The sequence below is a fragment of the Melospiza georgiana genome, chromosome 4 (genome assembly GCF_028018845.1).
Source record: "Melospiza georgiana isolate bMelGeo1 chromosome 4, bMelGeo1.pri, whole genome shotgun sequence".
Lineage (NCBI taxonomy): Eukaryota > Metazoa > Chordata > Aves > Passeriformes > Passerellidae > Melospiza > Melospiza georgiana.
In genome coordinates, this window is record NC_080433.1 from 68,133,160 (window position 1) to 68,148,250 (window position 15,091).

At 38.4% G+C, this 15,091-nt stretch overlaps 1 protein-coding gene across 1 annotated transcript in view; it reads left to right on the forward strand.

Moving 5' to 3' along the window:
* Positions 1–14,395, forward strand: part of ORC5 (origin recognition complex subunit 5) — a 66,706-nt gene extending 52,311 nt beyond the window's left edge. Inside the window, exons 15-16 of the mRNA XM_058023219.1 lie at positions 5,768–5,880; positions 9,394–14,395. Of these exons, the coding sequence (XP_057879202.1) occupies positions 5,768–5,880; positions 9,394–9,439 (159 nt within the window). The 3' untranslated portion in view covers positions 9,440–14,395. The remainder of the gene's footprint in view (positions 1–5,767; positions 5,881–9,393) is intronic.
* The last annotated feature ends 696 nt before the right edge of the window (positions 14,396–15,091 follow it).

The following is a 15,091-nucleotide window of genomic DNA, read 5'->3' on the forward strand; positions in this document are numbered from 1 at the left end:
TCCTTTTGTGTAAATGGGATACAAAAGGTAAGACCTGGTATAATAAGAGGTGGTGAGCAGTGATTATACAATGGAGAAAATATCATATGAAAGTGGTTCTAATGACCTATAGAATAAAAACCAGAAGAATTTTCTAGTAAAATTCAATGTTATATGCCCTGGGCTTAATAAACATTTCTGTTCTGAAGAGACACAAAAAACTTTTAGGTGGTGAGTATGATACAAACTGAGTTGGTTTAACAGCAAGAAATTCAAGGTCATGTACTTGAGGGTAAATAAACATTTCTTCTGGATTGTGTAAAGGAAGTTTTGGCTGTCTTAACAAATGACTGAATCGCTGATATGATGAAGCTTTGAAAAAGCAAATGGAGTCACTTGTTTAAATCTGTAAATCACATAGATTTGCCTTGAATGAAATGAAATCAAGGTCCTGGTGAATCAACACAAAATAATGAGGTAATACTTCTGTGACAGCAACTCAAAAACCCAAACTGATCTGGAAGAAAGAAAGAAAGACATCAAATGCAAGCATTCATAAAAGAAACTGCAAAGCAGGCTGGGTCAGTGTGTTTGCCCCATCCCATCCTGCACTGCCACCTGTGTGTATCACCAGAGGGAGGAGCACAGGGCCCTGTCTGTGGGGCAGCACTGAGGCTGGGGCTCTGGTGCCTCTGTTGTAGTCAGAAACATTTTGACTGTGTTCCTAATGTAGTTTAAAAATAGAGTTGGATTGCTTTAAGCTGAGATAAAGGTAAAATACCTAGCTGAAGCATGTCATAATAAATGTTTAACTGCAGGCTTGAAGGCTCCAAGTAATCTTTAAGGGTGTCCCCCTGTTGTATTTTTTTTATGCATTAAAAGCCTCACACAAAATGTAATTCAGTATCAAAACCTGATACTTTTGTGCAAGCATTCAAACAAGTGTTGGTTTATTTTTATTAATAAAAACAATTTTTATCAGGTACTGTCTTAAATATATGTAGTTGTAATGTTCTATGGTTATCTTTCTGTGCAGGCTTTTCAAACAAGGCTGACATTTGAGCACACTCTGGCTATAATTTTCATTGAAATAATTTTGAGCAGGTTTTTTTATGCTCACACAATTTGTACTAGGGTCATTGAATTTAACTCCAGGAGGGTTTTGCACAGTCACTCTGACTGAAATGTGTTTTGTAAATGGTATTGGGTGTTCCAAGTGCCATGTGCCTAGCAGAGGTTTTTCCATGTGCCTGGCTGGATGTGGCTGCTGGCAGGGGTAGGTTTTGATCAAGTGCACAGGCTTTGAGAGCTGTGGGATGATGGTGCTGCAAAGCACCATTCATGTGACTGTGAAAGAATGTAATGCCCTTGTCTGACAGAGCTGAATACGGAAAGTTCTTCATTTCTTGACGTGTTTGACGTTCAGAATCTGTGTGTGACAGTAAGCCAGACTGAAGAGTTAGAATTAATTTTACATCTTGGGCAAGATAATTGAATAGTATAAACTGTAGAGATGAAGAGCATTTAGTATACTTCTGCCAGTTTGAAATTGTTCCTCCTTTCGTTAATATTTTTCCAGTCCAGTTTAAAATGTACACTTCATGAGATTTCAGTCACATCTCTCAGGAAGCAGCTTCCCCTCCACCCCAAACAGCATCATTTTCTGTTTAGTTTTATCCTATGGATTTGAGATATGTCCCACTGTTGGTCCAGACCCTTTCCTAGATAGTCTGTCATTGCTTACCCCAGCTAACCATGCGTTTCCCTGTGTCATGGGTTCTAATTCTGCTCATGTTTTGCACCTCAGTGAATATTTTCTGGCTTCTTGGGACATCCTCGGGAAGAGCCCGGCCTTTCTCAGCAGACAGCCCTTCCTTCTGGAATCCTTGTCACTTCCACACAGCCATGTGCTCACAAAGCCAGTCTTTGTGTCTGCTTGGGGAATGATGCAAGGCCCATCTCTTAGTCCAGGCTGATAGGAAAAAAGCTGCCTTGAAGGATGACTTGTGGGTTGCTTGTTTTTTCCAGAGGTTTCAATGTCCATATTTGACCAATGAATCTCCAGAAGCAATCTGAGTGGTCGTTTCTTCCTGGGAACAATTATCTGCTGTGCTTGTATGATTATTCTCACCTTGGATCCAAGATTTCAGCAGCAGGTTTCTCACACTAATACATTTCAAAGCAAGTTCCATCATCACTTATTTTAAACATGTTGGTAAAACTCGTTTCTCTACACCTTTCAGATCAGAAAGGGGTTTTTTTCAGATTCTCTTGTTATTCCTGTAGAAAATTTCATTTAATTGTTAATTTTTGCTAGTATTAAATCATGACCAATTTAAGCAATTTTACAAATAACTCTAGAATTTTTCTTCCAACTATAATTTCTTTTGTTATGAAGATTCTCAATAAATATTCTTTCTTATATCACCCACACAGTTTTTCTGGCTTGTTCCTAGTCTGTTCTTGCCAGATGTTTCTTCTCAAGCTTTTGTGATAATGAAATGGAGCCACTGTACCCATGATATTAAAAAAAAAAACCCTTAAAAATATTTCAAAAGCAGTGGTGTATTTTTGGCTAAGTGCAATTAGTTTGGCATTGCATTCATATTTTTCCCATCTGTGTTTCAAACTTTTGATGTGTCTTAATTTAAGAACATATTGCCTCCAAAGTTTTGTAGTACCTGAACTTTTGAAGTAGTAATTGTTTTTCAGTGCTTAAGTTACAGGTGATACCTGGAACTAAAGTACTGACAAGACGTGAATATTGGTGAATTTTAAAATTATGCTACAAATACGCTGTCTTAAACCCAGTTCATTCCACTGTATCCTGCTTTACCAGGAGCATGCCCTGGGTAGGCCCAGAGAGATTGCAATTTTATGCAAAATAGTTCATCTTCAGAAGCAGACTGCAAGAGAGGTCTGGTGAAGACTTAATACCATACATGGCTTTTGCTTTTTCTTCTTCCTTCCTTTGCTCCCACCCCAGTGATTTGTCAGACATTCAGTAGAGGTGCTCAAGCCTCTTGTGTCAGAAGGGATTTGTACCTTCTGTGTCCTGGAAGACTTCTGAACTGTTTGGTGAGGACAGTCATCTTTTATTTATTTGTCTAGATTCAGCACAGAATATTAGAGAAACTTAATAATTCCACTTCTACCACAATCCAGTCTTTTCTATCAATTTATTGCACAAAATAGGTGTCTTGTCCATTTCTGTGGCTGACAGCTACAGAACACTCCTGCTATATTGTATAAAGCAAGAAAAAATTAGAAGTCATTGCTTTTTTGAGCTCCATTGCTGGTTTTGATTCTCCCTGAATCCCCTGAAAAAGCTGTGCAAGCAAAGCCCCAGGCTGCTGTCCCCTCAGCAGGCAGGCTTTTGGACTTGTCCTTAGGAGATCTCTGCCTTTCTCCATGCACAGCCCAGGCATCTGTAACTACTGCGTGTTGAATTCTAATCTAAAGTCTAACAAATTAGGTATTTTAGCTCCTAACATTTGGCTGTCTGTAGGATAGCTGGTCCCTACTCACCCCCCCCCTAGATAGATGTTGTTTCCCTTTGCCTCTATTGAGCCTCTTTGGAGATAAAACTGTTTCTTGCCTGCATGAGTTGAAAATGGCAGTGTTCTCTACAGCTGTCTTTTTAAGTGGTCTCAGAGTGGGGACTTGCTGTTCCTGCACTTGCTTCCTTGTGATGACATTTATTAAGTGTTGTGAAAGAAATAAGTAAAAGGTTGCAGTTTCCTGAGTAAGTTCTTTACTCTGATCATAAAGAGTAAAGCTACTCCTTATTTATCTTGTGATATTGTATATTGAGTCTTTGAGTTAATTTCTTAAGTCAAAACATTAATGAAACTTAGTGTCCAGGCTGATGTTAGTTCAGATTTCTTGAGTCAGCCTTCAGTAAGGAGTTTTACATTGCTGACCTCGTGATACTCACAGAGCTTTTGGTGCTAGTTAGAAAATGCAGAATTTGTTGAAGTATTGCTGGAGCATTTGTAATGCAGCAGCAAGGTCACTTTTACATCCCACATAAAACTGAGATGGATCTCCAGACTGTGCAGACTTTTCCTCTGGTCATAAGGACCTTCAAGGGACCCTCCTGCTATTCCTTCACTGGTGATTTCTGAATGTGAGACTGCAGGTGCCTGCAGAAGTGATTTGCCAGTATTGATGCACGTGGGTGCAATTGTTACAGCAGATTCCTCCAAAATGAATATGGATTTTGTTGAATGGAGAATGGAGAAAAATGTACTCTCAGGAGTATTTTAAGAATATAAAACCTAACAAGTTTGAGGTTTATCCCAAGCCAGTGATATGTGCAAAGGAATTAATGCTCTAGAATCTGAGCCATTTGCCATATACTGAATTCAATTTTCTTTAATTTTGTAAATGCTAAAATTTGATAAACCATGTAATTTTTATATCTGAGTTAAGTAAATGGAATTTGTCTTTGTGACTATGCATAGACCAGCATTCCTTAAACAAACTCCAAAGACTTTTCAGAATTTTGGCATCCAAACTATTGTTGTCTTATAGCATATGAAAGAAAGTTAAGTGCAGGCTGTTAACAATTATTTCATTCTTGGATACTATATTTTTTTCTATTCTCTATAGGTAGGTATCATTTTTTTCTAATATATTATTCCTGCCTCCTACAAGCACTGTCACAAATTTGAAATCCAAGTGTACTTCCAGCAAAAGAGTGGGGTTATTACTGAGTTAGGAGTATTTTTTTTATTGTAACAACTTTCTGATGCTTTTTATAGCATTGTGCTTCCTTGAACATTTGAACTGACACTTTCTTTCCTGAAATACATTATTCTCGAGGAATTCCTTACTGTCCTATTATCATTACTCAGAAGTAGGTCATGGTTGGCTGGATTTTTAAAAATGAAAACTGTAGCCAAGGTAGCATTTTGTCACAGAATATAACCTCATTGCCCTGAATTGTCTGTGGTATCTATTGCAAAGGCCAAGGAAAAATTTTCTTTTCTGCTTTTACTTCTTTCTTTCCCTGATATCTGGGAGGAGATGGGGAGACAATGGAATCACTACAGTGTCTCTTCCTAACTGAGTCAGAATGGGATGGCTGTTTCCAGTGGTGACACCCCATGACTTCACTTTAGTGGTGCCACAGCCATCACTGGAGGAGCAAAGTGAAAAAGTATACTGGTACATTGCTATTTTGGTAAAATAATCAATGGCTCTGTCAAGACACTGTATGTGTGTTTGTAGGTAAATTTTTCTCAACTCAGGCCCTGCTCTTTTTAACATACCATCTTCCACCCTTTTCTTTCCAACCTTCAAATTCCTTTTTATCTAGAGTAGAGTGAAACATCCATCTGTTCAAAATGTGATATGATCTGGCACAGGAATATCCAACATTGAGTAGAAAAGTTCAAAGGGAGGTCTTCAGGGATAAAGCAAAAAAAATCCTAGTCCTTCCTGATTGTCAGGCAGAGATTTGGAAAATGCTCAGCTCATACCTATTATTCCTGTTCCTCTGTTCAAAACTCCAGGATAACTTTTGATATGAAGGATGGAGGGTTTAGCCTTTGTCTATCACTGCTGGTGCTAAAATGTAATGGCAAGATGTATGTAGATTCCTGGGTTTTCTAGCTGCAGAGCTATGTGGAAGTGAACAATGAGCAAGTGAAAGTGACTTTCCAGAGAAAAATGGAAATTATGCCAAATGGAAAAAAAAACAAAAACAAACACAACAATAAATTGGCCACTGCTGTTCATGTTAACAAAAATTACTAACTTTACTTGTGTCTCTTGTCCATAGATCACCTCTCTTGTGACCCTGCAGCTGTTATCCATGGTTGGCCAGAATGACCAGCTCGATGGACCACGATACAAGTGCACTGTGTCTCTGGACTTCATCAGAGCTATTGCCCGGTGAGCCTGCTAAGAGTTCATTTACTGTTGCATGTGCTGACTTGAAAGGGACTTCAAACCAGGTATTTGCTCAGTCTATAGCTCTTTGCAGACCAGAATAGAAAACCTCAGGATGTTTTCTAAGAATGACTGAATAAGTCATGTTATTTATGAGAAATGTTGTACCCAAGGTAAGTATAGTCCATTCCTGTTTTGAAAATGATTTATGTTACAGTGGCACTGTGTGTTACAGTAACATACTGTCTTTGTGCTTAGTAAAGGTCAGGGACTTCATGTGAAAATACTGCTCTGAAATGTCAGTCCATTTCATTACCAAAAAGCACATTATGGTATTTGAATCTGAAATTATGTTTGGTTCTTAACAGTTTTGTGCATATGATATAAAAACTACATAGGTTATAGAATTTCTTGCACATAGACTATCTTGTGTGATCTGTTATTGATATAAGCTAATTCAGTTAGTGGATGTAAGTACATCATCATCTTTGTTTATCCAGAGCCTTCAGTTGTGAAGTCTGAGAACAGTTTGAGATCCATCAGGAGAGATGGCAGTAATTTGCAGACAGAAATACATGCAATACAAAGGCAGCAATCAGGCCTATGTCTCCTATTTTATCTGTTGCTGCCACCTTATTAGCAAGGCTTGGATAAACAGTCTATAATCAGAACAGAGCCCAGAAATCACATGTGTCAAAAGGGAGAAATGTTCTCACAGCCAACTTTTCTCTGTAATGTGCAACTAAGGAGGAACCTGAGGTGTTGGGTGTATTCCATAACCTCAGTGCACATGTTACTCTCCTGAGCTATTAAATGCCCAGTAGCCTTGTCAGTAAATGCAACACATACACTTATTTCAGTTTTCAGTTGGACAGGCTGCAGAATGGAACTTTGTCTGGCTCAGGTCTGGCTGGACCACAGTGCCAGGCCCTCCACAGCTTTGCTATGTCAGTTTGCTATTCCCAGCAGTAAAGCCACTTGGTGAGTGATGCCCTGAAAAAGCTCCCCCTGGAACCCAGCACAGCAGACCATCTGCTCAGCAGCATGGATCACTGTGTGTTCAGTTATACATTGGGATTTATCCTTGAATTGGGATACTTTGACAGCCCTTTCCTTGCAACTTTGACATCCTCAGAAGTTTCAATGATTATGTTAAGGTTGCTGCAAGGTATAGACAGCCAGAAAACCAAAACTTGTGCCATGCAGCTCATCCTTACTGGAAAAAGTGTTTGTCAGAGACACTCACTTCAAACCTCAGTGCATGGTAGTGTTTTAGGTCTGATATATGTGTATATGTTTATATGTATGTATGTAAACTGACTTTTCCTATATGTTATGAGAAAGAAAGCAGTTCTTTTTTTCTCCAAAAGTAGCTCGCAGGTCTTTATTTGCTGCCTAGATAGCGCTATTTGAGATGGATGGATGGATGGATGGATGGATGGATGGATGGATGGATGGATGGATGGATGGATGGATGGATGGATGGATTTTAAAGTTGGCGTGTTCTGATTTTCTCCTGTTTCTCCCTTTTTTTCAATCTTGTTTTTTCCTCTGTTACAATTTTCATTACAATACACTTTTCAGACCACAGTATTTATTAAATCTTAAAGAGGATGATCTGTAAAAAGACAAGGTTTCATGAACTCATTAGAAATGAGCTTCTCTCTTCCCTGGGTGGGGCTTCTAGCTATAGGATGAAGGCCTGATCTTCTGTGCTTTAAGAAATTTCATTTTCTATCTGTGGAATAGTTTTGATTGTATTTGTCACAGAGAAGGAACTGTTTTGAAATCTCAGCCAAAATACGTATCAAGTAAACAGCCCATACAGCCCATCTTCTGATTCTTCTTTCTCTGTTATTGCAATAGTACTAAAATAAATTTATTAGTCACTAAAACCTTCAGATTTTAGTTACCATCTCAGCCTTTTTACTTCAGCATATTTCCTAATGGAAGGCTGAGGTGTGCAAAGAATGGGACAGAAAAGGATGCTCCCTCCCCACCCCCATTCAAGCTGTTCCAATGGTCATTTCATTTTCTGTGTTTTTTAAGCAAAAGTGAAGTTTGCACTAAAAAAAAAACCAAACAAAAAACCAAAAAAAACCCCACCTGTTTTTGGAAAATAGTAAAACACTTGTGTCTCTTCCTGGTGGCTTTGAACATGGTAACTGCTGAAATGCACAGTCTCTTTTTTACCATGGAACCTCACATCTGGCTTATTCTATGGCATATACTCAGTCTTTGTGGAAACATCTCTGTGCTTTACCACATAGTAGTTAAACATTTAGCTGAAGGCAAAGTTAGATGTTTCTTTGTTAGAAATAATTTCTCTTTTAAGAATTTCAAACCTAAGTTCATAAATTTTCTGCAGCTGAAGTAGGGCTCTCGTAGTGTTTATTGAAATAATGGATCTTTTCAGAGAATCTGTAATAAACCCAGTTGTTATGACAGGACAATTCTTTTTCATTTAGTTGATAAGGTCAGCATTTGTTGGTGTGTATGATCTTGTTTCTGTGGAAAGCCTTGTAATTAAAGCGCTTGTTTTTGAGTGACACAATGTTGTATAAGTCTAACAGTGATAGTTAATGTCTTTAAATTTGTCACTGACTCCAACAGAGTATTTCCTGTTACGTATCTTGGAGATTTCTAAACTTTTTCTCTGTCCAAAATGATGTCTTATAAAAACTTTTTGAAAAGTGGGTTACAGGCTGATGCATGAACAGAGACTATTAAATGATTGTAATCCAACAAATAAGAATTCAGCTAGCTAATCTCACTTAGTATTGTTAGCAGCTATTTTTGCATCATTGAATACTTTTTTTAAAAAACCCTTTTAATTTTATACTTGTCATTTTATGCAGTAATTTGCATTATTTATTCAAACAGTAAACCCTAAAGTCTGAGTTTGTATAGAATAATGAGTTTAGAGACAAAAAAAATAATTATATGTTTTATTCTACTGCTGTTTCATTTTGCCTGCCATTAAAGTACAAAAGTGTACATTAACATCTTCTATCCCATTGATTGGCATTCTTGGATTTTTCAAATTTAGCTATGAACATGGGTCAACTACTGTCAAGACTGAAAGAACACAGGCTCCAAATGAGTACAGATGAAACATGCTAAAACAGGTGGTTTAGGAGATGAACAAAACATTCAATAGCATAAAAGGTTTTTGCTTTGCATCACCAACTAGAACATCAAGTTTGCCATATGAAAATATAATTTTATTAATATTGTTATATTTTTATTGTTTCATTATTGAAATAAGAGTCTTCCTTTCTTTACTAGGAAGTTGCTATATTTCTTTTCTAGAATTTTACAAAGTTGAAATAATCAGAAGAGCGGTATTGTAAATAATGAGAGAAATTAAAAATTCATTAATCTTCGCTTACATTTCTTTTGGGGAATTGCTTGATTTTGATTGTGCAGAATGTCCTGCATGTGCTGTCTCCAAACAGGTTAAAGTCTTAGCACTGTTAAGATGATTGCTCTAATATACTGTGTTTTTGTTTATAGGACCGTGAACTTCGACATAATAAAGTACTTGTACGATTTCTTGTGAAAACAAGCTTCACAGCCATATGGACACTGTGACAATGACTAAGGCAAGCCGTGTTCATCTCTCTACTTAGCTGGCCAAAAAGAAGAGTATTTTGGCTCTTTTGGATTTGTCCAAACAGGTGCTGGCCCAGCATGGAACCTGATGAAAATACTCTGATTGGTCTGGGTGGATCTGAGCAGAGGACTATTTACCAGGGACCCTGGAGTATTTGGAAGCAATGTGTTAATTATAAACAGCAGGGTTTGAGCACAATCTGTTCTAGTCTTAATGATGTTATCTTAACACTGAAATTGCCTGAAACCCATTTACTTAGGACTGCATTTTGCTCTATGAACTCTCCCCAGTGCTTTGAACATGGCAGCAGCCGTTGTTTGTATGCCCAGTCTTTTCACTTCCTCTCCACAGGAATCTTTGCAATTGCCTGCCAAAGCAGCTTTTCCTGAGGCCACCATTTTAGGAGAGTGGAGTAGCAAAGTATAATAAACATAAGAACATATTTAAAAATCAAGCTGGTACAAATTCTTCTTTCTCTTCAGCAGTATGTAGGCAGACTGTTACCCTGTCATATGGAGATCACGATGGTAGGAAACTCCCAGTTAGTCACCATATTGTCTTTTTCAGACCATTCATAAATGTTGACAATGAATGTACTTTTATGAAGCTCTGTTTAAAAAAAATAATTGATTTTTAAACTTCTATCCCTATGTCAAACTTGAAATGTTTTATTTTTGCTTCAAAATTCTATAGTCCTTTCATGCTCATCCAGTTACAGGAAGTGTTAATTATAGTGCCATGTGGAATGAACCTACTTTTAACATACACACCACATAATGGCTTTTGTAACAGCCTCTGTCCTGTAGAGGAGGATGGCACGGCTGCCTTTTCATCAGGAAGGGAGAAATTCAACAGGTGACAGAGTCTTTCTGCAGCATTTCCCCAAAAGTGGTGGAATAGTGAATAGCTAAAGTTTTATGTTACAATACATGATGGAATACACTACAATTGCAGCTTACTTGTAGAAGGTACACAATTTATGGAGTATGAAAATCCCCTAGTCCAATTGGAGGTCCAGTTGTCTTCATGAATCTGAAGATTTCAGTAGTCCTCTTGAAAATTCCAGATCCCACAACCTGTTACTCTGATGTTTTACTTCGAGCGAGTAAAACTCACAAAGTTGAGTGCTCACCTTTGACAGTTTGACATGACCATGCCAGGTTCTAATTTGAACATTATGGGCTTTTTTCAGGGAAAAGTCATCAGTCTTCCCCCCTTGCTCCTGTATTAGAAATGGTCAAATACTCTGAACATATATGTAGTCTTTATTGTTTCTTTTTTTCTTCTTTCTTTCTTAGTTTTTGTTTTCTTTTTTGCTGTTTCCTTTTTTTCCCCAATTGTGGATGCATAGCCATGCTTCTGGATTGAGACCCAAGTGACAAAAGCATCATTCTGGCCAAGCTCTGGCTTCCTCCCTCAGGGGAGTGTGAAAGGGCAGCAATGACTCATCTCCGTGATCTGTTTCCCTTCCTACCGCTGAGCTGGATCCAACCCTGCACCTGCCCGTGAGGTGGCAACATTTGTCACACTTACTGAAGTGCTTGGATGGGAATGCATAGCCTGTTTCAAAAATGTTTACTGCCTGCTTTTGTTTTTGTTTATAAAAATGTCCATAATGTGAACTTTGGGCTCTACAGTGCCTTTCTATCTTAGAGCTGGTGCTGGGCTGAGCTCAGCTCTTGTGGATCTCCTGTATGACTGCCTAGGGCTGCAGTTTGTAGTGGAAAGAAGTTTTGAGGTACTCATTTGTCAGCTAGTCCATGTAAAACAGTAGCAATAGATCATAGGGATTTGTAGTTTATGATCTGGATTAGAATTTGATATATGAAACATGATGGGACAGATACTGATTTGTTAAGTGCTACAAAACTTGAGTCACAAAATTTCATTTTCAGTAATCCCAGTCATTCCCACTAAATAGACCAGACCCTCAAAACTCTTCAGCTCCAAATTTGAAGCACAAATTAGACCTAAAATAAAGGTCTTAGAAATTAAGCAGTGAGAAATCTTGGTGCTGCTGATATTTTTTCAGTCTAATTTCTTCTATATATTAGTCTTATGGGTATTGGTGATTATTTCCAGTGTAAATCCAAAGGATAAGGATACTAATTTTTGTGGAATGTAGTTAATTTGACTGAAATGAGGTTAACTAGAGAAGGAGTAGTAACTGAGGATTCATTAGACAGAACCACTTTCCTTACTTTGAAGGCACTTTTTTGACTTTTGTGAAAGACTCCTATCAGTGAAATAAAATTTAAAGCTGAATCAGCAGAGTATGAGAATGAACAAGGTGACTGAAGTGCAAATGATTGATGTAGGCTATAACTAGGCTGATGATGAATAGTAGGATTTATTCTGACAAACTAGAAATATTTCTATATAGCCATGTCAATGAGTTTATAAATTACTGCTGAGTTTCTTACTAGATACCTTAGCAATATTCTGTTCTGAGACCACATTTTCATGCATGAGGCCTCTTTTAGCCTCCTCTGGGCCAGGATTTCACCTCTTCTACAGGTGGTTTTGATTGAGAACTGTGCAAACAATGTAGAGCAAGATAGGTACTGGAGGTTTTCTGATTAGTTAAACTTAGTGCTGCAGTATGTATTTTAAAATAGCAAATTATTTTTGTAATTCCTGAGTCACAAAGCATTAGAATACTGAAAAAATTTACAGACTTAGTGCTTTTCTCCAGTGGCTGATCCAAATATTAACAGGAGGTGGGACTTGTTCTTACAAGGATAAAGTAATGGAAAAAGAAATGCAGCTGTCATCACTTGTGGAGAGATTAGTACCCTTGAATAGCTCTGGCTTCATCAACAGCTGCATTTTCATGCACATAACATGGAGATTTTATTTGTTAAGAAGGCTTGCAAGGCTGCATCAACATGTAATGAGTTGATTCATTTATTTTGGACAGTGATTTGCCTTACTTGGGTTATCCCAGAACCTGCTGTTTCTACTGTAACAATTCCTGTAGCTATTGACCCTTTTGGGGTGAGATAAAGAAGTACATTGTTTATTTCAGTACCTTCTGAGTTCTGATGCTTCTATACACCATGTAAAACCATATTCATTCTTGCCATTGGTGAAATTTTTTCCAATATCCACCAAATACCATTTTGACAAGGCCCATCAGGCACTATGTTTTCTTCTCATAACTGGAACAGCCAGCCATGCCAGGAGAATAGTGTGCAGGACAGGATTTCCAGCAGGAATATAAGAGATATTACATGTTTGTGACCTCTGGGCACCATGTACCCAGTTAAGTATCTCAGGATTAGGTATTCCCTCTGCACTTGTACTGGCAGAGATGGCAGGGAAGAGTAAGAAATGGCAGGTTCTCGAGGGCTGCCTGGAGGTTGGTGTGTTCTGCTCAGTCCAGAAATTTGAGGAACAGAAGATGTACTCCATCCAGAAGTAAATGCTACCAGAGGTGAATAACTTCTCCTGTTTTCTCAATGACAGAATGGCATAACTTACAAAAGAGCTTCATCATTGCTGGTAAATATGCATTGGGATAAAGATACAGCTTGATTAGCAAGTCTAATCATAGACAATACAAAATTTTTATGTGTTTGTAGATATTGGAATGGCTCCACTAGAAAATTGAATGGGAGATTAATAGCAAAACCGTGTGTTTTTTATCTCAGCCTCATTTGAGATCTTTTGCTGTGAATAGGCTGATTCAAATGAACTGTACAATACTCAGATAAGGGTAACTTTTTGATTTTTATTTTTGTGTATGTTTATTAAAAACATTTAAAGAAAAAATCTGAAAACAATACAGGAACTGTTTGTGTATGCCAGCAGAGTTGAAACTGCAGAAGTATAATCCTTATAATGACCATATTCATGTTTTCATGAAAACTTATGTCTTTAAAAAGCCACAGCTCAATGGCAGATGCAAAACAAAAACCAGAAAAATACCATACTGCTTGTTATTGGACATGAGCAGTATATCTGCCATGTATTTGAATAACCAAGTATCCACCCAGATGTCTGATCTCAAGGAGCTCAGAAGGATGATATGAAAGTAGGACCAACACTGGGCAGTCATGCAGCCTGTGGATGGAGGTGTTTCCATGCTGTTGAACAAGTGAATGTCCGACTGTAAGCAGGGAGTCTTGGAGTGGGAACATGATGTCCAAAGTACCACCAGTAGATTTAATATTTGAAGTGTTGAAGTGTGTTGTACTTAGTACTTAGAGCCCCTTCTCCTCTGCAAGTGACCAATACCCCATTTTTCCAAAGCAGGACAAATATCCCTAACTCTTCTTTCATTTAGTTCAGACTACATTTGCTAAGAAGTCATTTCCACTGATGTGTTGCTGTTGCCAAAAAGGATTTGCTATACAGCTCTTCCAAAGGAGTTACTACCAACAGGCAGCAAAGTACTAAAAGAAAATACCCTCCTGTTTGGGTAGGCAGCTGGGCAACTCCAGGACAGAAACAGGCTGGGCTTTCCTCTGAGATAAAGGTGTGGATGAACTTGCCTTTTTGACAGCTTTGATGTTTTGAAGTATCCAGAACTCTACCAGACTTGCGTATTCCTCTCTGTTTCTTCCTGTACCCTCCCACTGCAATTCTGTGGTTTTGGAATGGTTCTTGCAGAGATCTGCACCAGAAGCACAGCGAGCTCCTGGGCTTGACATCCCACAGGGGATGCTGCTGTGAGCTGTCTGTCACCCTGTGGTACAGGTGTGCATTGTTCAACTAACCTGTTGCCACATACGGTCTTTTGTCCTGCCAGGACCTGTTTGGGTATTTGGAGAGGATTTGGATTTGGCTTCAGCAAGGTCCTTTTCCAAAACCTGGTGCACTATGTTGAACCATTAATGCTGTACTGGTGTTCATGTTTCATATTTGTTCAGTTTTGATTAAATACTGATGAAAAGCCCATGTCAGGCTCAGACTGATGGATTAAATGTGATTTTTCTTAAGCAGCACAGCAAAGGTGCAGCTTTGCCTAAATTCATTCAGCACATATGTTCCATTTTCCTGGCACACAGATTTTTCTACAGAACAGGATTTCTAATATGCAAATAGTTTCTTTTCTGTATTCAATTTTTGTTCAGGGAAATATGTGCTGCATATTATTTCATGTACCTTCTTCAAATAGTTGAGTTCAGAGGCATAAAAGAGGGATGGGAGGGCTGGGAAATTGAGCTTTGCTAGCAGGCTTTCCTGGAGCCTATTCATTGGTACTTCAGCAGCTGAGCACTTCTTGTGTTCACATAGGTAATGAGGGTTTTCACATAGGCACTTCCTAAATCCCAAGTCAGAGAATAGTTGTGAAGAGAGAATAGCCAGGAGTGGCATAAGTAACCTCTCATTAAAACAGCCTTGCCAGATGAGGGAGCATGTTTCTACAAAATCCAGCAAAAGAAGAGTGTACCTGAGAGATGGTGATGGAGAGCAAAGTTGTTTACCACTCTGTTGGCAAAAGCCTTGATTATATTCTCACTGTTTGCATAATTTCCCTTTTTTTTACTGTATTTATGGCGGTGCTGTTTCTCCCTCTACCCCGTTTCCCAGCTGTGTTTTTTTCTTTCTCTGCCACTGCATCCAGCGCACTGAGAGTTCCCACCTGGGCCA